The sequence below is a fragment of the Apostichopus japonicus genome, chromosome 5 (assembly GCF_037975245.1).
Source record: "Apostichopus japonicus isolate 1M-3 chromosome 5, ASM3797524v1, whole genome shotgun sequence".
In the NCBI taxonomy this organism is placed as follows: domain Eukaryota; kingdom Metazoa; phylum Echinodermata; class Holothuroidea; order Aspidochirotida; family Stichopodidae; genus Apostichopus; species Apostichopus japonicus.
In genome coordinates this window covers 16,352,626-16,379,358 of record NC_092565.1, presented here as the reverse complement: position 1 = coordinate 16,379,358, position 26,733 = coordinate 16,352,626, and the positions used below count along the sequence as shown (strand labels likewise).

The following is a 26,733-nucleotide window of genomic DNA, read 5'->3' as shown; positions in this document are numbered from 1 at the left end:
CTCTGTTATACTTTGTTGCAGCTTTCACGTGCCATCAAGATATAAGAATTTCTTTACACTAACGATTTTCTGAAAAAATGTTGATTTAGCAACTTATAACATCTCGCAATATCACCAATATTCTTGAAAATGTTGAAATGTTGACTCCTTTCCACGTCGGCAAATTCAACATTTTTCTAAAATTAAATGGTTGAAATAACAGTTTATGAAAGGTTTATCTCGTTTCAACAGTTTTCTGCAAAATGTTTAGTTGTTGCTTTTTTTACAATCTTGCGTTTAAACAAATTTTCTAAATACTGATGAAATAGCCACTTATTTCCTTATCGTCACTCTAAAATATTTCTGCAAAATGCTAACTTATGAAGGTTAAATATTTTAAACTTTGATGGCACTTTTAAACTGCCGTATATTTTTGTCAATTGAAAATGAACTAAACGCTTTTATTTAAGAGACACATTTAAAAGCAAGCCACATCATTAGAACAAGAAACGTGTTTTCCACCGAGAGAGTATTAGTCTAAGTCCATAGTTTTGTATTTCATTTCATTTATTTGTTGTTGCCAATATGCAATATACAGATATAATTAGGGAAACAAAGCAGGACACACTTCCATGCAGGACAGGAAGAAAGAAATAACGAAAATGTCTGGACCTCTGTATTCACACTTAACAAGCAAAAGTATATAGTACACAAAATGATATGGTAAATGACTAATAACAAAATTTGTCAAGATAAGTAATTTAATAACATTTATATAACAAACACGAATTCTCTTCTCAAACTTTCTAATTTTCAAATTCTCACTATCGTAAAGGAAATTCCATTCGTTGGAGACTACTTCCGTTTACTAAATTTGACAATTTAGTTAATTCACCCAAGTTTGCTTTAGTTAAACTATTCATAAACATTCCGTGGGATCTTCTATCATATGATACTTATGGGTTTTCTTTGGCGTTGATACTGAGCTAAGATATTTTGGGGAATAATCAATTAAAAATTAGGGAATTTTGTTTTGTCCAATACTATTCAAGCCTTCATATCTGCATTTTACATCTCCCTGTTCATCCAATGATTTTTTTTTTTTTTTTTTTTTTTTTTTTAGTGGTATGCTAATGTCGTTGTACTGAACTGTTGGTAGACCTAATTTTACACCAAGAATAAAATTCAACTGTTAAACCATGGAGCTATCTGTTTATAGCTCCATGGTTAAACTAACACGTACCTGTATAGTGTTAAAGAAATACAATTACTTTAACATACTAGTCAGATAAGAAAGATATATAATGGCACTTACCAAACGCATTACTGATAACAGTTTTATTTAAAATGACAAACGCCGTGACCATTACATTAGCTGAGAGATTCCCTCAGAAAGATTTCGGTGCTGTAACCGATGGTACAAGCAAGTTGATGAAGGCGGCTCAGAATAAGTGTATGGGCGACGAATGTATCATCGAGGGATTAATCGAATTCTTTAGTTGCACACTAACGTTAAAGTTACTTTGATGAAAAATCTAAAAGTGTTGCTTAGTCCGATCAATTAATCCTAAACGAGATTGATAGTTCAGATCGGTCAAGAAGAAGTTGGACCTAAATAATCTAAACGTTTTCTAATTGGGTTTGTTACCTACATAGTCGACCCTTGTAGACCCTTGTGGACCCTTGTAGACCCTTGTAGAAACAGTAGACTTGTTTGTGACAGTCTACAGTATGAGCGTGTTCAAATATATTAGCAATTCCTTGGACACATACCTTTATTTGCGATAAGTGATGTTGAAGACGGTTTTTACGTCCTTTTTGCTGGAGAAGGAGGGGGAAGATTTCGGTGAAAACAAAACGGACGAGCGCCACTATTATTTATTTGTATTAGGGTATACATGCTATGACATATATGTAATAGGGTTCAATACTGGGTCAATTCGCCCTGTAAGCCAAGTGTACTGAAGAGGTGGCGCAATTTCAGTTCACGAACTTATATTAACGAGGGCTGTCTGTTTAGCATGCATTGCGTTCTAGTTATAGGACGCTACAGAAACGCCTTTCTTCGCTCGGTTTTCTGAGTTTCACGATAAGGAGCGGATTAGGTGGGTTGAGTTGGGGTATAACTGCATTCTCAAGGATAGTAGGTGTGGCTACTGTACATGGGGTGGCTGTATTCCTGCACTTCCAAGGTTAATAAGGGGTTGTAGGGGGCTACATGGTGGCTGAATGACTGCTCTATCAAGGTTAGAACGAGGGTTGTAGAAAGGGATATAGGTAGTGGCTATATCACTGTCCCTTAAAGAAACTTCCGAAGCATACTCAATGTTTCTTATTCTAAATGGTGGGTTTAATGGAGAGAAACTGTCGCAATTGAAAGAAATTTATTTTCTGTTGCCCTAAGGGTGCGAACGATTTACTGTAAAACCACTGCGACCGCCATATGCATGTTCATTACACAAAATGTAACCTACAGTATATATACTCATCCAGTCGTAAGTAAAGTCCTATGCCTAACAGTTGTAAACAAAGCAGAGAGATTTGATTGGCGCATGATCTGTTAGGCAGGGCTTGAACATTTTGATTGCAGTTTGTAGAATCTACGAACTTGTTAAAAATCTGGCGAATTTTATTCAGCTCAAAATGTTCAACGACAGATAACTCAATAAAAATAATGATTATTAATATGAAAATTGCACAGAACAGCGTTATTTTCACTGAGCTTTTAGGGCAGTAAGCTGGAAAGGTTGAAGTGAAAATTTGGCAAACACACATTGAGACTTTAAGGAAAGTAAGGTGTGGTAGATTGGGCTGGATGGAAAGTATCTGAATCATTGATCTTCCAAGGTTAGTAAGGGTGTTGTAGATGGGGCTAGAGTGGTAATCATAACACTGCTCTACCAGGGTAAGTAAGGGAGTTGCAGATATTGATAGCAGGATTTGCTGTATCATTGCACTGGGGTACATAAATGGGGGGCGGTGCACGTGAATAAATCCTGTCCTCCAAGTTGCCATATGCTAGACAAGAAAATACACAAACAAAATTTGATTTCATTATGGCATGCCATTGTTTTTATCAACAACCCATCAAAGTATGATCAAATCATGAGTAAATTACAAAAGATAACTCTGACACATCCAATTTTCAATTCTTAAGTTTCAATCAACACCACCAAGTTTAAATTATCGGGGGGCAGCAAACAGGAATTTTTCAACCTTACTCTATTGTTCCCTACTCCTTCAGTGAAGAATGTGTGTAGTCAAGTCGAGTTTGATGCCGAGCAGTGAGAATCAGATGACAGACTCCTCCTGTATCGTGTAATTGATTTCATAACCGCAAGACCTGTTCCGACTTCCACTCCGGCTGCCATATCTAGCTCACACTGGTAAGCAGAGCATCGTTATAATATAATCATACAGCCCTATATTTAAGCGGTGACACCTTGCAGGTCCACATTGTTTCTCTGATGGTGTAAGACTCAACCACATATAATCCCTCCTTAAAGACTACCATCATAGAATCACTTCATGATGAAGAAAAGCAAACACCTCGAGAATCAAGAGGGCATGCTGACACTAAGATGGGACTCCCCAAATTCAACAATTTCAAGAAAAAAATGCCAAGTAAGGTGTACAGAATTAGTGTATTACACCGATCTGCACCAGAGGCCAGGAATTTTAGCACACGCGTACAGCATGACTTTTGACAAAGAGAGCAGCATAGATTATTATATCTTGGTGACCGTTAGCAATATTCCAGGCATGTTAGCAATATTCCAGGCATGTTACAGTCACATTATCAGCTGTCAAAATTTTAGCAGTTGCAATAAACAAAAAGGATTGATTGGCCAAACCATATTGAGAGAAGTGAAAATGAGACAGGTGACATCTTACCCAAAATACATATATGTAGACACTACAGAGCAGACACTACAGAAACAGATCTACTGTATGTTAGGGCATGATGGCATTGTTACAAATCCACACCCCCCCCCCCCCATCCCCCTCTCCCTACTAATTTACATCCAAGCTATGCCAACACACACCATTATACTGTAAAAATGAAGTGAAACCTTGTCACTGTACTATTAACAAGGGTCAACATTTATAGTACTACTGTACCTGTTCACCTTACAAGTTCCACCTACTTCCTACAAAACACCACACTCACAGAGCCTACCAAGCCTATCCAAATATGCTATGAAGTTGAATAATGGTCACTGATGTTACTTCAATATCTTGGAATAAGTTCAAGGGTCAGAACACCTTGGACACTCTTTTGAGAAAGCTTAATATTTTTTTATATGCCAAACAATTCAGGTTATTCTAATGGTTAAAGTAAGAAAAACACCCAAAACAAAACATAACTATTTGGTATGACGTCATAACAAGCATTATTTGCAGACATATAAGAATATCTGCATTTCAGCTATTTCCATCTCTTTTTCATCTTTTTTTTTGTTTTTTTTAATATTTAAAATTAGTAATCCAACTCTGACATTACAATGTTAAGTTTTCATGTAGATTTTACATATATACTGAATTCACAAAGATACAATGGAAGAAATAAAAGATTTAATGAATGAAAAAAACTTAATTATTTGAAGTAAAAAATTACTCATTCAACAATAAAACCTCAAAAAGTGAGATGAAAAAAAAAAAATTTAATTTTGAGAAAGAATTTGCCAATTTGAGAAATAATGAATGTGATATTCAAGGTTAAACCCTTCATTTTAAAAACCTTGCATTTGACACAAGCAATTTATTTATTTATTTGTTCTCTTAATGCACATCAGACCCTATTTATTGTGTAACTTCTTTGAAAACATGCAAATCTGTACTCCTGTAGATGAACAATTTCTTCAAGTTTATGGATTATATTGATTTCTTGATTAAACGTATAAGCTTTACCTTTACTGACTTCATTAAATATGCTTTAACCTTAATCCATATGACCACATTCCCTCCAATCTCATATTACTGCAAATATTTTGTTCCATATACCTAGGACTTAACCGAAACCTTCACTGATCACATGTTTTGGAAAAATCTAAAAATGATTTCTAGTAAACACTTGTTTTTTTGTTAGTTTTTTTGTTGTCAATATAATACATTTTGGCTGAATTTTTCGAAACAAATCCGTTCCATTTCATATTGAAGGACTTTAATGCAAAATTAATAATATGAACAGAAGCTTCCATCAACGATGGTTAAATTTCTGTATCATCTCTAGCCTTTGAAACATGACCTTTTAAAACATTATATAACCTGACAGCATACATCAAACAAAGTGACTGGACAATCTAGTCTAAGTCACATCATTGCTGGCAACTTTAGCTTTCTGACTGTGCATTTATTGAAAGTAGTTTTACTTTAGGAATAAAGGGAAGCACACTCCTATGAACAACCATAATAATTATCCTTCATTCAGTTTAATAAAATTAAAAGAGATGTATCATTCATATTTTCTGGAATCTTTTAATGCCATAAGAAAAAGTAAAGAACATGAGATGTTCTGAAAACATTGCTAAAATCCGGTAACACTGCTATCTATGTTCATCATCTCTCTAGTACTAGAGAGGTAGGGTACAGTATCACAATCTGCCAATAACTAACATCCTCACAAAAGGCCAAAACAAAGGCTTAAACTACTTGCTTCGAGAAACGTAGTACACTCCTTTCACAGACACTAAAGTCCTTCCCTTGTATTTCTGTTATACCGCCCTCTGTTTGTTTCAATGCCTGGTAAGGTCAAGCAAGATGTTTTGTATTGTTTGTATTAACAATAGTCCCAGGCATTACTGTAATGATGGATTACAATCAATCCACATAGGTGTGCAGCTGCATAATTTGATCACAGTTCAGGGACTAATTTAGTGTTCAAATTTTTGTGTAGAAATTTGGAGGGCTCTGAAGCCTTTGTCTTAAAAAATACTGTTTGGTGTCCTGTGCACAAAAACTGCTATATGTGTACAAGTTTTGACTTAAAATATAGCAATTTCATAAAGCATTTTTGCTATGCATTACTGGATAAATTGATCCCTGTAAATAACCATGGAGAAAATTTTCCCATTCCAAGTTTAAAATAGAACTATAAAAGAGACAAAGCTACGCCTGAAATTCCTAAATGAGGATAATAATACCTACTGTACCATCCTGAAATTGATCTTTACAACATGCAAATGAAGCATTAATGATTGATTGGTTTAATTCAGGTCAAAGTGAGCTGTTTACAAGAAGTGTGCATAAACTCACGTACACAAGTCTATGTAAACTCTCAACCAAATTCTGTAGTCTTAAACAGAAACTTGACGAGTGGGGTGGGGATGGTTGCAGGTTGGGTGAGGAGGGAGAGGTTGGGAGCCCTGGGGGATATGACACTACTAGCATATATGCATACAGAGTTGTAGTATACAGGGTCATATGGTGTCACATACACAGAAAATGGCAAGTGATGAATCAATATTAAAGTGTTGTGTGAAAGACAAACTCAAATGGAGTAAAGACCAACTATGATGTCACACATGTGACACTTTTGTGACATCACACCTAATGAACATGTTGAGTCAATACCAGAGTCTTTGGGGTAAAATTTAAACATCTATCACTAAGGTTAACAAATATCACCTCCAAATAGGCTATGAAGTTGAAAAATGGTCACTGATGTTTCAGCTCCAACAAGCACTCCCCTGCTGCAGAGACTTGCTCACAATTAGATATTCGTGTAAGGTACCCACCTCACTATCTGGAAATAAGTTCAAGGGTCAGAACACGGTGGATACTATTTTGAGAGAAGTTGAATATGTTTTATATGCCAAACATTTCAGGTAATACTAAATTACTAATGGCCTTTAGTCATGGGACCACAGAAACAGTTCCACATGTCTTACTGTAATATAAAATCACCTGCATAAACACTGTACCAATCTGCACAGGAGTCAGCCCTAAACAGGTACTTTCCAATATATATCTGATGACATGTGAGTCAACAGCGGAATGAAACACTTGATCATGCCACAGAATAAACACACTAATCCATCATTGCCTGTCATACAGTAACTTACTCAATCTACTGTACTGTATGTATATGTACAGGTTCTATTTACCATGTCAGTAAATTAACTTCATACATACATACCTACAGTACTACAGTGCACTTTCCGTCTACATAATGCAGCCATACTACTGTATCACACAGTACCACCGTACCTCCCTAAATTAACAGATCTCTGATGATAAATATCTTACTGTACATGTCACCTACCAGGCAGGTTACAACAGTCTAGGCCCTCCTCGAGTGTCTCGGACACAGAGAGTATATTCAGACTTGTTGTATACATTGTAAAGGGAGAGACGTGTCTTAATGGAACACCAGTGCAAACCTGACGTAAAACAACAAATCTATATAATGGGTGCCTTCATCTCTGTCTACGTTTTCATCTTGTGAAGTTGTGATCAGGATAAGATGTAAGTGTGTACACACAGTAGAAGCAAGTCTATATAGACATTCGGCGTCCATGTGGTGAAACAACAGACACATGCACCTGGGTATTGAACGTGTACAAGCGAGTGTTCAAATCCCATTTCAACTCACTAACAGGACATGTATAGTAGCTGATGTATTTAATATTGTATTCATCCAGTTGATCAATAATTTCAAAACCTTTCAGTTTCCATCAATCCATTAAACGATGTTTCGAGACTTCTTTTTTCATTTTTTTTTTTTGATATAAAAGTATAGAACGCTTGAAAATACAATGAAAGACAATACAATCAAATGATGGCTCCTTCAACCAGTTATTAAATACTCAATGAGTATATATACTGTTAATTCAATATGGTAACAGATTTCAAAGCAATAAAAGATAACCTTTAACCCTATCATCATAAACTAAGCTTTGTGCTTTCACTGTTAGTACTACCACACCCATCTACTGTATATATGTTGCAAAAACAACAACAACAATTTCCTGGTCTGTGGTGAATGGTTTTTGCACCACGCTTTCATTGCCATTTTTTTTATTAGCAATACAGTAGTTGGTAATAATTTCCACAGCTGTACACACAGTATCTATTATAGTCCTGTCAGATTTTTCCCTAATGTGTGTGTAGAGAGTAAAGTCTACAAATGGTTAAATATTTCCCTCATGTGATTAATAATATACCATGACACTCTGTAATCAAGAGGATTTTGTGAATGCTTGCTCGTTGACAGTTATACCAATAAAATCGGAGAGATGAGCAACAAGTCTGAGGATTATGAAAATATGCTTTATGTAAATATTAGATGATCCAATTACGTAGCCTGGATCTCTTCAGTTTGTCCCCTTTACAGTGACATACTCACAGAAGGCATTTAATTATTCAGGACAGGCCTCACAATTTGGGCTGTACACTGGCTACAGTATATTGCAAGTGGAGCTTGCCACTTGCCTGTAGAACCAAAAACACAAAAGGCACTGGCATTTTCCTACCAGTAGACACTAAGATGTAAACATGTGATATGTCAGTAGCAGAATTGTCTAAATTATCTAAGATACTGTAAGCCCTGTGTTAATGTGATTGAGCTGCTTCCAAAAGCCTGTACAGATGTGTGTTGAGATTTTGATGATGTTCATTGCATTTTTAAGGAGGTGGCTGTTGGTTATATCTACAGACAAATTTTAGGCAGAACTTCATGAATTGTTTCTATAGACTTTACAGCAATATAAAGTAGTCAACTTAAAAATAAAATATGACTCTGTAAAATGGCATTGACTGAAGAGCAATATATGAAGTGTTTTGTGTTGGTACATGATATACCTACTATATTTCACAATGGAAAGTATAGAGTTAATGCACATCTGAATCCTGGCATAAATGTTGAAACACTGCAGGAATTTCTCAGACAACAAAATATACTTTAACCACCATTCCAAATGTGGACAAATGTTTTGTTGAATTATTTTTGTTTTAATCTGAAAAATATCCTTGGAGGAAAGATATCAAAGGGAAATTCTTATCGCATTTGATGACTTCTCATTTTGAAACATATAATCACGGATTACTTCTACTTTTAACAAGATTATGAAGTCTGTACAAAGATTAATATGTACAGTGTTCAAATCCATGTCATACTTTCCATTTCAGCCTTCAAAACCTAATTGTATCCTCCTTCAACAGTACATGAAAGTGATATTCTGACTATGTACTGTGTCCTCAGAGTCACTACCCATACTGTACATGTATGTAACTACAGTAAGTGACTAACAGTGTACTGTGTCCTCTGAGCCACTACCAATACATGTATGTAACTAAGTGACTAACAGTTTACTGTGTCCTCAGAGTCACTACCCATACATGTAACTGACTAACAGTGTACTGTGTCCTCGGAATCACTACCCATACAAGTACTGTATGTAACTAACTGTCTGTGAGTGTACTGTGTCCTCGGAGTCACTACCCATACATGCATGTAACTGACTAAGAGTGTACTGTGTCCTCGGAGCCACTACCCATACATGTATGTAACTAAGTAACAGTGTACTGTGTCCTCGGAGTCTCTACCCATATATGCATGTTACTAACTGACAAACAGTGTACTGTGTCCTCAGAGTCACGTCCCATATACATGTACCTAACTGACTTACAGTGTACTTTAACTTGTCATTTACTGTTTTTCATTGCGTTAACTGACTCACTAAATTTCTGAAAATGTCCTACAGATAAGAGGTAAAGAGCTCGTAAACAAAAGTAAACAAATTAAAAGTTATTGATTTGACTCATGGGGGGAGAGTAAACAGATTGTAAAGAGGTCAGAGAAAGGTACTGCATGGTACAGCTTGCTTCCCAGTCAATAAAGAGCTGATCAAAGTACAACTTTGAGATTGTAACACATGTGTACCTACAAGCGCCTCTTGTTAACCTTTTTGACTTGTTTCTTGTTTTTTTTTGGCTGAATTTAGTCTCCAATTCTTTTTTTAGTAGAAGAAGGCTCTAAGAATTATTACATCAACATTAGTTTTAATATCTTTTTATATATTCACAAAATAAATAATCAGCAATTTCATACAAAGGGAATTTCTTTTGATTAATGCTTTTGATTATTATTTTCAAGTTACTACATTACTACATACTACACTAAAGATGAACAACCTGTCCCAGACCAACCATACCTATTCCCCGCCCCCCCCCCACCACTTTTCTCGAGGAACAGGGGAATGTGGAGATAGTTGTTGTAGAAACTGGCATACTTGAAACTTGCCGGAAACTTTGAACAAATTCACTGAATGGTTTCTATCTCAAGATTTACGTAATCTCAATGACTTTAAATAACACATTTGCTAGCCTACTTTCACTACCAGCTTTGTATCAGGATTCCTCATCGAATCATTTAAACGCCAGAGGTGAAAAGATTTCAAATGTTACAGAATGACATGAAGATTTGAAAGTCCATAAATATATCCTATTTTTCTAGTACACTTATAATTTGGAGCCAGAAATAATGTTCAAACAAATACACAAAGAAAACTAAGCTGTTTGATCAAGCCACATCACCGGCCAAATCACAGGTATAATGACCTAGACATTAGTTTTGGAAACTTTTCGAAAAAAGATATTATCCTCTACATCATATTCAAAATACATGAGAGGGATCGCTTCTATGGTAGACGAAGAACTGAAGATTACATGAAAACGACTACTTAGAAATCTTAGTAGCGGCTCAATTATGATGGCACTCCAAGGCTACCGTATGGGCTGATTCATTTACATACCATCACAGTGGATAACTGATGATATAGGAAAATGGAAAATACATTAAATATTGCAACATGACACAGGGAAGGCAGCTTCATCCTTCCTGTAGTCTACAGCCAAATTTAAACAAGCTTGTGAAGTTGTCTTTCTCTGCCAAGATCATTTTAAATGTCAAATTTGTCAAACCTGAAATAGCATGAGGGTTTGACAAGAATAGCTTTAACATTATAGTCACAGTTAAAACATTACACAATTTTTGACACAACTTTCCTTTTACTATGAAAGCTTTTTCACCTAGTTGGAAATACTTCTACCTGGTACCTCTCCTTATCTCTCATTAGATGAAGGTTCAATCCCAATTTTGGTGTGTATCAAATATCACTACAGTGACTGCCCCATACACAAAGTTGGACATGTCACTTGAGCTGGAAGCAAATTTACAACACCTACAGCACCTTAAACAATAAAACACTTTGAAAATTCCCTTTCTGTTACAAGTTCATAACACAATTATGTATGGAAAAAGTGGCTCCCTTCCAATCCTATCCTATTAAATTATTTCACTGAATAAATGGATACTGACCTATGACCCCAACCAACCAACCACCCACCCCCCTCTCTCTCTCTCTCTCTCTCTCTCTCTCTACCTCTAACATGTTAATCTCTCAATCATTAATTCTGATTTTTCACAAACAGTGTAGAAATAGACTGCAAAGTTCACCAGGATGCATAGAATATGTTCTCCTCTTTCATCAATCAAAAATTGATTTTTTTTGTCTGGACAATGCTCTTAAAAGATAACAAAATTTACCCACAAATATGCTTTAAGTTGAATAATAGTCAGTCAGATTCACTTCAGCAAGCACCTTAGTTAGCATCTTTTTTTTTCAAGCAGTTTTCCAATCTCTGAGATTTATTACAAAGTGTAAAGTACACACTCTACAATAGTTTTTGCTTTTATTAATTATTATGCCCCCTTCAAGTTCCCTAAATGGAGGAAGCAATTAGATATAATTATTGCAATGTTTCAGTTTAGATGTTGAAGGTGACTTGTTAAAAACTCAAAACTTTAAAGCATGTGACTTGTCAGTATATTGCTTCAAATTAAGTTTTTTTCTAGTTTGACATTCCCAACTTGAAATGCAATTTCCAAACATTCTCCCCCCCCCCCCCATGGCCCTTATCGGATCCCTGGTGTTGCTTATGCATTCGTTGTTAATTTGGAGTTTGTCAAAATGATACAGTATGTATGCAGCATGTTTAAAACAGTACAGTCAACCATATACTGTTTATAAAAGACTAACAGCTAGCTTGACAAGATGTAATTACCTCTGACAGATGAACACATCTGGATTAAAGGATGTACAACGTATTACCCTATCCGGGTAATACTGTTCTTTAATGGGTACAGAATTTGTAGTACTGATGCAGTCACCCACAGAGACACAACGTTCTTCAAAGTTCGTTGTGTCTACCGCAAAGAAAGTTACAGTAGCGAAGATCAATCCACGATCATTTATGCATCTGACACATATTTTGCACCAACGTCATCACAGAAATAAATAATGCAGATCAAAACTTTGTCAAAACCCCATATAAGTTGCTCAAAAGAACTAGACATTCCAAATGCAGGACGATGAAACCTTCAGAAATAGCTGCATTTGTTTTCCACAAAAGAGCAGCCTCGACTCAGGATCTTTATTAATATTACAAAAACATTCTCCAGTGTCACATTATCTGATCAGATTGTAAAATCATTCTGACTGGTAAAATGCTTTGATATATATAGTACATATATCTAATATGTTATCAAAAGTATAGGTGATTAATGTACTGGGGTACCAGTTGAAATTACATTCATTTTAAGACTACACAGTACATCAAATTCCATCACCTGTCATAACAAACTATCCGTAGTGAGCAATTCATCTCCAATTATTGACTGAAACTGCTCTTTCCACATCACTGCCGCTTAAAAACTCGGAATATTGCGAACACGGTATTGATCTATTGATTACCAACTTATGCTAGACTTAAAATGATCAATGTTTACAGAGAGAAAAAGTGTTTATGTTATTGCGTGTGGGTGTGTGTTAGTACGTACTTTACATGACACACTAATTAAAATCTGTGTTTGTGTGGGCAACATTTTCAATGGTTGATACTGTAGCAATCGACAACCAACCATGTGCAAATATCAAGTGCGTGGCCTGAATCGTGCCACCAAATTATTCAGAGCTGATGTACCATAAATTCATAAATTGTGAGCAAGAGCTTCCCTGCCAAATTATTCACAACTTCCTCTATGATCACTGCACCCTTGTTTTGAACACATGTATGCGTTTCTATTAGACAATGCTGTGGAAGGTTTAATGATCTGCCCGAGCAATCACCTACACTGATATGAATTTATTTTTGACTACCCAATCCTTTAAAATTTGCCTTTCTTTTCAAGTTTGTACTACAATAGATATTGTTGATTACTGTTCTCAGCTAACAAGTTACTAACTTGTGATGATTAAACAGGATACATATCCAGGTTCATTTGCTTACAGTGCAGAACAATTCCCTGGTTTCCCTCAAAGTGCAAGAAATAATGCTAGCATGGATCTACATATTTTTCCAAACTTTTCAAGGAAAAAGCCAAACACATAGAAATGGTTATATGGAAAGCATAATTCAGACAGATATGAAGCTGGAAGCATCCTTCTTTATAGACAAGACAGCAATGGAACAAACAAAATGCTTGTCAATGATTTAAAATAAAACAGAAGAGTTATAAAAAGATTGATTACTGCAAGATATTCCAATTGCTGGATTTTTACACAAATTGTACATATAATTTAGACAGACCTCACATTCCCTTATAATAATTAATAACAAAATCTAACTATTGAAAGCAGACTGAAGATGGACACTGTCAAAGATACCCCCAACAGTTAAACACCACCATCTCTACATTTTTACCCCATCCTCTGAGTATATATGACAGATGCAACCTCAACTGAAGTTGTTGAAAAGAGCAAATCAAGTCAAAATGGATCAAAAGGATAAGGGATTACCAAAGATACCATCCTCATCTGGCATTAAGTTTCATCTTCCTCTGAGCCGCCATCTTTGTTTCTGGATCCGTTGTTAAGGAGTTTTATTTCAATCTCCTCCTCATCCATGTCCATGTCCATTCGGTGATACTTGACTGCCGCTTTCCCTGTCACCTGCAAGACCATATTGGTAATGGCATATACCACCACCAGGATGAACATGTCCATCACGAGATGCCATGTGAAGGACGCTGTCGTCAGCATCGAGTTCCCCATGCTTTCCTGATCCCATGCTTTGCCACCTGGCGGCTTGTACAACACAAAACCAATCTGCCAGAACCAAGTGCCCTGCCACAGCGTACAGAGGACCCTCATGTGAAAGAATAACTTCTCCTTGGGTCTCAGGATTTCTAAGAAAGCTGAAAATGCGCATGACCAAATGGCGATGACCAGGAGATTATGGATTAAAGTATCCAGGTGCTCCCGGCCATGGGTGTGGTAAAAGAAGAGCAGACCTTCTATGAAATATGCCAGAGCTCCAAGCGGTTTTTCGTAGTATTTGACATCTGGCAACACAGTGCCCCCCACCACTTTGGTGGCTCCGTAGATGCCAAAGTATGTGTACATGGTGACGTGCTGCCATTCCACAGCATTATCGAATTCCCCTTTGGAATCGAACATTGTCCACTTAGGATCAGGGTAGCTCATTTCTCCGATCCATCCCAAGACAGCAAAAAATGTGATGACGATGCCCTCCACTGGCAACCTGTGCAGCAGTCGGACTATCCTACCTTGGGGTTTGACCTTGCCATTGTCAAGAGCGATTGAATTGTAGGCATACTGGATCATCCACCAGAGAGAGAAGACGATGAAGAAGAATCCTGGTGCAGCGTGGCCAATAAAGGTGCCCATAGTGATTGCAGTGATTGCCCCGGTGGTGTGCGATCAAGAGTTAAACAGTTCAAAGCTGTAGATATATCAATAAAACAGAAATATTAATAAGAGACATTACTTGTAACACTTTATATACACTGATCTTATTAGCCATATACAGTAGTACAGTATGAATACATGCCTTCCACTTTTGCCAAAGACTCAAAATAAGGCAATTTTCAACAACAACAGAAATTCTCACGGTCTTCAAAATACTACATAGAGTAGTTAGCATTTACTTTGTACTATATATGACACAGTTAGCATACATGTGCACACTGATCTCAACAAGTTTCTGAACTTAACCAGGTCTGATAATTAAAGTTTCAGCTTTCGTTATTTACATGTACTGTAGCAGGGCTCGAAATAACCAATGGCACGGACGGCAAAATGCCGTCGTGCCCTTGCTGTTTGCCGTGGTGCCCCTGAAAAGTACAACTGGCCGACGGCCACAGTGTGCCGTCATGCCCTTTACATTTTGCCGTCGGTGCCCTGTGCATTGCGAGTATTACACTAAGTTACACTATAGAGTAAGCCCAATATACTGGGGAGATTTCTTTGATTCATCTTTCGTAATGCAGTACCTCGGACTACCAGGATTTAGTTGATGACTTGGCAGAACTATCCATTTCCCTACAGGCTGACAATTTGGCACTATCTGCACTACTGTACGTGCAAATATTGAGGCAACCACTTTTGAGTTATGCAGGACACGAAACAACCCTTGCCCAAGAAAGGTGTCAAAGAAGTTACCAAGGAAAGAAACTGAAAGTTTCGTGGGCATCATCTAACAACAACACCTGAGACACTTGAACGCTTCAGTAAACAATTCAAGAGAAGTTTTGACTAACATCCTGAAGTGAACTGATGCACGCTGTCAGAACTTCACACAATACAAAGTCCTTCTGCAGCATATACTTTGGACCCTGCCAACCATGAACCCTGCCATACCAGTGGACACTTCTAGCTTACCCTGACTACGGATATGATCAAGTTTAGGAGTTAGTTGACCATCTTCATGACATTTTGGTTCCAAATGGATGTAACCTGGAGGCCATTCAAATGGAGTGGACAAACCCAGTTTGACTTGGCCAGAAGTCAGAGATAATCAAAGGAGGCTAGGGGTCATTCTTTCAATTCTACATTGTGGGAACAAATACTCTGAAAGCAGAAATCGGTGCATTTTCCCAACAAATAAAACTGTAAATAAAACTTTCGTTCTGAAATTAAAAACTAAAAACTTGTAGTCTGATCCTTGTATTTGTTTAATTATTCATAATTAAATGGCCTGATTAGACACTTTTACTGTTCCAAAATGACGTAAGAATTGCGCGACTAAACATCCCGTCAGTGCCCTCACACAAATTCATTTTTGCGGTCATGCCCTTCCCATTTGCCGTCATGCCCTTAGCAAAATTACCAATGGCATATTTGCCGTGCCCTTTTTGAAGCTTATGTCAAGCCCTGCTGTATAAAGTTGGATACTTGGGCATTACAGGAGTCACAAAGGTATGAAAAAGTTCTGTACACAATAGAGTTGGGTGTACTTTACAGCACTATCACAAGGCTAACAGAGTGCATACCATACTATAAACCTAGATCAGGGAGTTCAATAACAACTCCCTGCCTAGATTATACACTCAACTTGAAGTTGGTTACTCAACCAGATCCTATGTTCTTAGAAAGTGATGCTATGGTAGATAGATAAGTATAGGTTTATAATGCAGGTAACAAAGGAGGAGTGAGGTTAATATAAAGGAGATTAAAATGCTAGATGCAAAGTGGGAAAATTGCTAAGTATGTAAGTGCAAAGAAGTACTACAGTAAGCAGTTTTTGTGCACAGGTACCAACTACCAAAGTACAGTATATATATTTTTTTTTGTTAAGGGAACTTTGGAGCCTTCACAAGTGCTATCACTAAACTATTCCCTTTTTTAAACCATTACTTTATTACAGGAACTGGAAGCAAAGAATAGAAGCCTATTACTGTGCAGGCTGCCAACATTAAGATGGGTTAACTGACATTAGGACTACTGTACAGTATGTACAGTATGAGGCTATGAGCCCAAGCTTGATGTACTGTACTAATTGAATTCATAGTTTTGTGAAATTTTGGCTTTCACTCATTCTACTCCTACTCCAGACAAAACACTTTTAGTACTGCTTATGGTTTTGATTACTCACAAAAAAAAGTCTTCGACAAGATAGATTCAAACATTATACATAACTATGTACTATTATTTATTACTCACTGTACATTAAAGAAATACAATTCTGGTGGCTGAAGTTATTTGCTTCATGAATATATGCTGAAACTTCATGCATCTATTGGTGGAAACTGCACCCTCATAGCATTTTGTATGGCAAAGATATGATTTTTGTTTTTTCAATTTTGGTGGTATTTTGTCAATCCATCTGGCAACAGGAGAAGAAATGATGTCAACACAACAGAAACTGTTTTTGTTTTTTACCTCCATAACATTTTAACTTGATTATTCACAGAGGAAAAGAATATATTCAACAAATAAAATTGCATTTTGATGAGCCTTGACAACTATTTTAACATTACAAATTAATTCAGTTTCAAGGATAAATCAACAGGAAGATTACCAGTAGGGAAGTAGAGTAAAGCCTTTGAAGAAAACCTTTGCTGTTACAACATCACAGACTATACTGAGATCCATTGCAGAGAGGATAATAGCATTATCTGCCACTGGAATATATACATATCCTTTTAATATATAAGTATCTTTAAATATCAAATGCTTGCAGTTGCAGACAGAGCTTTTGATGTATACTTGATGTTAATACTGTGCAGAAACACATCATCCATGGTATGCCATTTTCGAAAGATGAGACATAAATCAATGGTTGAATGACACACCAATATTCTGACTTTCTTAAAGTGATTCCATGCTTACCAAAAATGGAAAAAACATAAGATGATGTGTGATCTTATGTTTTCTTGTTTTTTCCACATATCGCTGGTGCTGAACGACGGCAAATGACAGTGGTAGTTGTTAAACAGTAAACACTAATGGAAATGACCTAAAAACAGCAACATTTGAAAGCTTTTTTGAAGGAACGGTTCTCATATAAGAGCTTTAGTAGACCACGCCTAGATGTGAGTTTAGTAATGAATATGCAACACTAAAAATATATGGTGTCACCGATGCAACAAATGCGTACTACTCAAGTTTTTGTTTTAGATTCCAAATTTGAGTTCAAATGTTTCATTGGAAGCCCATCCAATGTGAAGTTGTAATCCATTAACCTTTGTGGGCTTCCCCCTCATAAAAAATAACTGCCTTATGTCCTGTATTTATTTATTTATTTAACTTCATGGTCACATCAGCTTGGTAATGCTTTGATAATGTATGTATACTACATACATATACAATTCACACTAATCCTGTTAGATACTAGTAGCACTGTACTAGTAGTGATACCCACTTTCTTCTCCACGAAATTCTTCCTCTACATTTGGTTTTATCATCGGACAAATATTTTCATATCACAGGACTTTGAAAGCGAGATTAAGTGAATATACAATAATGATGGTAGATCAATGTTCCTTCAATTACTTTCACTTAAAGGAGACATAAACCCACAGAATGATTTAAGTTATTCTAGGGCAGAAATATATGCAGATTCTAAAAATCAACACCATTTTCCACAAAATACAATCATTTTCCAGATATGATCCAAAGTTTGAAGGCTTATGGGAGCTGCAATATTTGGTCAATTTTTTTTAAACCACCGCTTTTCAAGCCGGAAGTGACGTTTTCGATTCACTTTTGATTTTCTGTTGCCAACTTACAGCAGAAAAATAATCTTTGTGACCATTGATTTTTTTTTCTCATTATAAATGCGTATTTACTTTCTTGTAAATTATAATAGTTGTGTGTGTTCTTTTTCAATCAATATAATTTTTTTCATTGCTTAAAAAGAATAAAATACGGTCAGGAAGAAATACTCTTACTCTCGATAAGATCGTCATCAGTTCCGCGAAAAAAAAACAATAAACAACTCAGTAGAAGAGTACCTTGAAGATACAAAGTTCCAACCTCGAATTCACTGTTTCATTGGTCATACTTCGTAAAATCAAACATATTTTTTTGTATTGATCGTGTTTCTTTCACTTCGTAACAATATTCAGTTTCACTTTGAAGCATTCTTTTTCGGAATCGAACAAAAACTCAGCACTTGCCACAAGCAAACTTTCTTTACCTTGGGCGAGGCGTTTGTCAGCCTAACATTATTTCTTTCAGTGTGTAATCCGCAGGCCCAGGCATATCAAAGTTAACTACGTAGGCCTAAAGACATATCGTAATTTTTTGTTGAAAATGGAACAGTTTGGACTTGAGGGCTATCAGTTTGAACCCGAGTATACCAAAGCTGTTCTCTTCGAAGTGGTCCTTGCAAACAACTTTGTATTTGTGAAACGTAAAGTTGTCCACGGTATGTCCAGTCCCGATCTGATGTAGCCATTTCTGGGGAAGTTCTCTGGGTCCGTTTTTCCGTCAGGAATAACAAAAAATCGCTTCCCCTTAGATTTTCCAGCACCATGACGATTTGTACAACCATAAGCTTGGCATTCTGGCATAATTTAAACTTTATTTTGAACTTAAGCAACTTTTTCCTAACTTTCTTTGACCATTGTCAACACACAATCTGCATATGAATGTACTGTGTGAGTGATTGGTTTCCGTGAAACAAAGTGAATCTTCTACGTCACTAAATTGAGGGCGGGTGTACAAAATGGCACGCCCCATACATTTGATTATAGTAGCGAAAAAATGTTTTCAAAAATCAAAAAAAAATATTATATTACAATTTATAAATAAACCAAGGCGTGTATAGTCTTTATATCTTTCCATCATGAGGGTTAAGGAAATGCTGTGGGTTTGTGTCTCCTTCACACCAGTTGGAACTTAGGCTCTTCTGTAAGTAGCCTACAGTACAGTAGGTCTTAGAATAATATTAGTAGCCTAGTCAGAGACCTACTGTAGTTCTAATAAGGTTGTAAATGCTATTACGTCTAGTCAGAGAGAGATTGTGAAGATGATCAACGGTCTGTGATGCCATTTGTAGTATTTGATATGACCATAGGTTTGGTTTTGTCCATTTATTGGTTTCGATGAAATCGTAACCTATGCATTCATGCAGGCGGAGAGTGTGTGTATGTGTGTATGTATGTATGTATGTATGTATGTATGTATGTATGTATGTATGTATGTATGTGTGTGTGTGTGTGTGTGACGCCTGGCTTGTAAACACGGTATCTCAAGTAGGGAAGCTTGGACCAATCTAATATTTGGTGTATATGAGTACCACATTGAGAAGATGTGCCCTATTTTTTGTGTTGCCTGTGAAGGTCACCAAAGGTCAGTTAGAGGCCAAAAACCAAAATATTAAAACAAGCAATAACTCCCATTGACAGGATCCGACATGGTTGATATTTTGGGACCAGTTGTGAATGGGGTAAGGGATCATTTCAAAACATAACGGTCATGTGATCCAAGGTCAACAAAGGTCAATCAGGGGTCAAAAACTAGTATTTTTGCAATAACTTGAGAACCAAATGTCCGTGAAGGTTGGGAGTTACGCTATTGTAATCAGGGAGTCGACCCGCATCTAGGTGACCTTTGACCTCAGGTTGACCTCCGGTGACCTTTATCAATTTTTTGGGTTATTTGAATTTTCGTGGCCATAATCGGATCTCAAAGGTACCTTCCGATTAAAATGGTCCATAGTTGACCCCTGTGCGACCTTCGTGTGCGAAGTTATCAGAGGTCAATGTTTTTGTTTTTTAATAAGTACAGTTAGGATGGTCGCACAGACTTGTCATGTTGCTTTTTGGAATGAGCGTGTCAAACTACATCTGACTGCGAGGTCAAAAGGTCAAAGGTCAAATCTTAAAAAATATGCTCATTTTAGGAGATACGGGGCAAAACAAAACAGAACAAAGATAAGTTTAAAAAATTGGTGACATATGATAGAGCTTTTTGTGCTGAATATAGGAAACCAACTCCCGCTTCAATCGGACACCCAGTTCTCAAGTTATGAGGGGCCAAAGGTTGGTTTTGATACATTTCTAGCAATAACATTATGTGTGTACATTGTAGGCCAAACAAATTTTAGGACAGAGTGCACCTCATCAAGAGAAACATTTTTGATAAAAACCATCAGGTCATCCAAGGTCATTCAAGGTTGATTATGTGCAAAAAACTCCCAACTTATGCTAATTTTTGCAACAACTTCTAGTCACGAAGTCTGACATGGCTGGTATATTAGGACAAGTTGTGAATGGAGTAGGGACACATTTTCAAAAATAACCGTGATGTGATCCAAGGTCACCAAAGGTCATTTATGGGTCAAAATGTGTTTTTTTTTTCCTCAATAACTTGTGAAACTACCACTGACAGGGTCCAACATGGTTGATATTTTGGGACTAGCTGTGAATGGGGTAAGGGATCATTTCAAAACATAACGGTTATGATCCAAGGTAAACAAAGGTCAATTAGGGGTCAAAAACTAGTATTTTTGCAATAGCGTGAGAACCAAATGTCCCTCAAGGTTGGGATTTTAAGACAGAGTGCACATCATCAAGAGGAACATTTTTGATAAAAACCATTAGGTCATCCAAGGTCATTCAAGGTTGATTATGTGTAAAAAACTCCCAACTTATGCTAATTTTTGCATCAACTTCTAGTCACGAAGTCTGACATGGCTGGTATATTAGGAAAAGTTGTGAATGAAGTAGGGACACATTTTCCAAAATAACCGTGATGTGATCCAAGGTCACCAAAGGTCATTTATGGGTCAAAATGTGTTTTTTTTCCGATAACTTGTGAAACTACCACAGACAGGGTTGAGAGTTACGCTATTGTAATACAATGGTCAAACTGCATTTGGGTGACCTTTGACCTCAGGTTGACCTCCAGTGACCTGTATTAGCTTCTTTCAAGTTGATTCTTTGAAGTTTTGTGGGCATATTCCAATCTAACTTGTCCATAAGTGGACTCCTCTGCAACCCTAATGTGCGAAGTTATTAAGAGATTTGGTTTGGTTTTGTAATACTTGGTGTGTGGATTCATAACATTGAGTACAAGAACCCTATTGCTTTTGATGGAGGTGTGTATAACCACGTACAGTAGACTGACCTGTGTTAGCATGTCATAGTGTTATTGTAACAGCTAGTTCTGGTTATACTAACAAGCAGAAGTCTAGTGCATTAAAGTCATCGAAACCTCAATGCATTTTGCATTCTGGTTACTATTGTCACAAGTCTGATAGTTACATAGACAATCAGCTGTTCTTCGGGAAAGGAGAGCTTCATTGGTACTGAATATGCATTACAGTGAACTCTATCATTGGCTTGTTCAAATCAAGAACAGAATACAGGTAACAGAATACATGAATGAAATCTGTCTTCAGCGGATAAATTTTTGGATATTTTTAATTTTTAATTTCTCAAACTCTCTTATTGTTCATGGTTTGGCAGATTAGCAGCTTAAACGAAGTTCCATGTTTTGAAAATGAACAGCTTTATGTATAAATTCCTTTTTCTTCCAAACTCACAGAATCACCTTAATAGCTCCCTGGGAAGACACATGTACACCCAGGCTTCTGTACTTGTTCAGTATATTGTCAGAGCACTTGAGTTTCTGTTAGTCTCAATTAACCACTACAGGGTATCACTGTCATAAGCTCCGACTCCTGTGCAAATTCATTGTTCCTGTCAACGAAAGCAAGACATGGTGTCCATCTACTTATTCATATCAAACATGAAAGATTAATTTGCACACCTACTTACTTACCAACTCCCAAGAGGACTTTGATTAAATTCTCATGAGAGTGCATGGGTCAGTTCACAGTCTACAATCTGACCATGAGCTGTATTATAAGTTTATGAAGACATCTTTCTGTTTCTCATTCAATTTTCAGGATACATGCTGATAAGGAAAATAAATTGTGAGGGAAACAAGATTGCACTTTGCAGGATGAAAGCATCCATCACTGATAACGATATTAACAACCTGTCATGTACATAACTGCAGTAGCTTTCAAGACTATCCTACTGTAACTACAGGCAAGTTATGCTGCACATCTTAAAAGTACTGTAAAGGAGAAACATCAACATTTTCAAATTTCCAATGTTCCTTAATTTGGATACATGTGAATCATACTAGTTAACATGAAAAAAAAAAAATTTGAGAAGCTAAATGTTTATGAATCGAGTGGTATCATTAATTTCCATTTTCACAATGTTCACTCAATTGATGAGAAACTCCTTTTACAACTAGCTCAATTCTTATTGGTCAATTAAATCTTATTTTCAGTAATACTAGACCTCTGGTTGCTGCCACATACACTGTATAAGCAGCTTACAAAACCGAACATTAGCATTTGGTAACTAATTTACACAAGTTTTGACAAGTCTACAACTATCCTTTTGAATTAATTTAAAGAGTAAAGACTCCATTAAAATGATCAATCAAAGACTTGTTTCCTGAACTGCAACAAATGAAAGTAGAGTGAGCATTGTACTTCATCAATAAAGTCATTTCAAAACATTTTGTGTCCTAGACAGTATTAATCACACATCAAGCTTTCAGTAACTGTTCTTCACCATTTGAAATCAAACTTGCCTAGTCATGCTAATCTACTGTATGGACAGTATTGTTACTGTAGTCCTGAGTATAAGCCATGTATGTATATAACATCAAGAAGTGTTCAAAACCAACTCAAAGAGCTGTTTTACATATATCTTCAAACCACTTAGTACTTAACTTAAGGGGAAACTCTTTCCAATGGCCTTGATCACATTTGAGTATGCATTCCAAGGGATTTCAGAATCTTCCTTTGCCTCAGTGGAGGTAAATAAAGCTGACCCCCCATACCATGCCCCCACCCCGATGTGTCCATACTTAAGAACGGGCAGTCTGATCCTGAGAACATTGATGGGTTCACAAAAATTCACACTACGAAGTTTGTGATCGCCCTTGCTGTATCGGTTACCCAAGTTGCATTCTTTAAATGTGAACAAGGCTTGTGTAATAATCATTTTCATACAGTATCAATCTACTGTACTATTTGACAGAGGTGCACAGGAGGGGAGGGGGGGCTGGTGGTGATGGTCTGCTTAGGCAACACACAGAACTTGATAAGCAACATACAATGTAACAGAGGTATAACTAATGCTATTAACTTCAAAGAGAAGAGTACAGTAACTAGTGCATTTAGGACTGACACACAGTTTACAGATGATTAGGCCTAGATATTAGATCTTCAAAATTTGTTTGCTTGACCAGCCACTTGTCATTTTACTGTAATGTCATTTTGAACCGAAAGATGAGTTAAGTATCCATAACTTTACAATACTATACTTGCCAGTGCTATCAATTGAAAGAGAAAGAAATAAGAGCTGATAAAGGTCACAAGTTATCAAGTGGTCATAAATTATGGAAGACACATCCTTTTACTGCCTAGATTAGTTTATTTTAAAAGTAGGAAAAGAGACCATAAAGTTTTCCTTATCAGGGGCAGTTGTTTATAAACAATTCATAGCCATCACCTATATGTTAAATTCCTGGAGCTTGCCCAAGCAACCCCTAAGTTTTAGTGATGATGCCCCAATATCTTGAGTTCAGATGTTTTTGTCAAGCAGAAGTCACTATCACCCAGTGACTATACATGTATTATATGCATTGTAACATGTGGTGACAGAAACAGACTGTGAGAAGTAATAATGCTACCTTCCCCCGCTCCTCCGCCCCCCAAATAAAAAAAATTATTCGTACAGTAAATACTATTTGCATGGGACATTACAAGTAAGTGGCTAAATTGCAACACAACTGAAAAGTTATATGTTCAGTACTGTACTGTATATAGCAGTTTTGCAGCACACAGAGAAAATGTTAGTATTTAAAGTCACTAACCGTTAATAATAAATTATACATAAACCTTGCAATTACAACTAACATCGAAACACACATTGTTCCCTGAAAAACAGTGTTGTCAATTGTATGTATATTATTTTTAAACAACAAACAGAACCATGATCAACCTCAAAGGTATTTTCTCCAGCAGTCCAAGCATACAGTATGTATATACTGTACTCTATAAATTGTGACCTCTGCTTTCATGCTTAAATACCAAACACAGGTGAACAGAACAGTGCATATATCAGTTCTAACTTACTTTGTCTGTTACATGTACAGTAAACAAAATCTTTGAAGTGTGATGCCTTGCCAAAACCATGACTTGTTCTGCTCCAATTTATTGGGGTTTCATGGCCATTACATAAAAGCCAGTAAAATACATGAAACTACATAACAGAGGACAGTGGTACAACCCACTGGACAGACGTGTAACCTCTGAGAACTTTACGGCCCACTAGGGCCCTTAAGGCAGGGCCAGCAGGCACCTTGAACCTCGCCGTGAGGGGCGATCGCTTTGTGATCACAATGATGCCAAAGCATCATGGTGCCCTAAAAAGGTAGGACACCCACTTTAAAAATTTAGACACCCACATCTACCATTTCTGCCTCAACCCCTGCTCTATAGGTAAGCTACATTATCACTGCATCATATCTATATTTTATATTTCAAAATCTTGAAATGACATTTTCAAGAGGTGAAATATAGATTCCAGTCATAGGAGTGGAATGAGGAAGGCCTCTGGGAATTTATGGCATTCTAAATCATGTCAAAATGAATCAATTGCTGTGTCCCTGACCTGATATCTCAATGGAGATTTCTGAAATGTGTTAAAAATTGCAGTTACTGTAGTGGATGGACCTGGAGAATTATCTTTAAATTATTAATTGACATTATTTGTTAATAAAACACTGGACTGTTGGATACTCCTTTTTATCTTCACAACCCTGAGCTCATTCACTATCAACTTCATCATCTGATGCTTGTTGCCTGGGAAGTACTGTTAAGATGAGGCATTAGAAGATAAGGATTTTATATTACAAACTAATACAAACCTTCTGCAAAATTCATTGAAAGTACACGTTAGACCAAACTTTATCCTTCAGATCTTTGGTATGTATACTATTGCATAATCAGCCGTTAATGTACTATAAAGGAATGAGCTCAGAATGCTATAGATGGAAGAGGAAATTGAACACACCACAGGTCAAAGTTTAGGTTTAACTGCAAACAATTTTGTTGAAACATAGAAGGAGTGCTACCTCTGTGTTTCTATAAATTGTTGTCCCAGTTATACGAATACAACGTTGTTGTTACGTATCAGTACCGAGCTACAATTTGTGTCTCTCAATCTTTCATATACTGGTATACATATAACATATACTACAGTACTATAGTAGTACTGTACATGGTCGCATTAATCTGTTCTTGCTGTTAATATTTGCAGTTTGTGATTTAGCTTTACCCCTTTTCAAGAAGGGTTTCTTGGTCTGTTTGGTGACATTGATACATTATGAAATCTTTGGCACATTACGATATATACAACATTTCAGACTAGATCATTATCATCATGACTGATTCAGGGGAGGAATTACTTTTATAGGACAGTTCCTTTGAGATAAATTAATGGCAAGCAGTTGACATAAAGGTATACTCTGTTACTGTAATTTGTTTTTTAAGCAGAAGACTACATTAGGGCTGTGCCGTTTACACGTTTAAACGTGTAAACGAACGAAACATCGTTTAAACGTTTAATAAAACCTGATGAATGTTTAAACGAAACTATGATATCAACTGAAAATTAAATTATTGGCAAAAATCGCGTATCCATTCCCGTGTATATTTTGTCTACTACGTGAAATAACAAAACAACTTACGATCAGTCGAATCATAAACCGCGAAAGTAATCCTACTTTTGTCCCCCCCCCCCGATGTATCCGGCGATATGAATGGCTTAAACTTGAACGCTGTAATCCTTTGTGAAAACTTCCTGATTCGCGGCACAAGTGTACTTTATATCGAGCCGACAGCGGCGGCGCAGATAATCCAGTCAATGCATGTTCGATGGAAATGATTACAATCCCTGTCCATCACTTT

General features: G+C 36.6%; 1 protein-coding gene across 2 annotated transcripts in view; it reads right to left on the bottom strand.

The window, feature by feature from the left end:
• Window positions 1-3,023: 3,023 nt before the first annotated feature.
• The window catches only part of LOC139967847 (transmembrane protein 45B-like), a 30,845-nt gene continuing 7,135 nt past the window's right edge, over window positions 3,024-26,733 (bottom strand). The window contains exons 2-3 of one of the 2 annotated variants that reach the window (XM_071971984.1): window positions 16,944-17,106; window positions 3,024-14,724 (exon numbers count right to left, since the gene is read on the bottom strand). In XM_071971984.1, coding sequence (XP_071828085.1) covers window positions 13,803-14,669 — 867 coding nt within the window. In that variant the 5' untranslated portion in view covers window positions 14,670-14,724; window positions 16,944-17,106 and the 3' untranslated portion in view covers window positions 3,024-13,802. The remainder of the gene's footprint in view (window positions 14,725-16,943; window positions 17,107-26,733) is intronic. The other variant, XM_071971983.1, reaches the window with a different exon arrangement.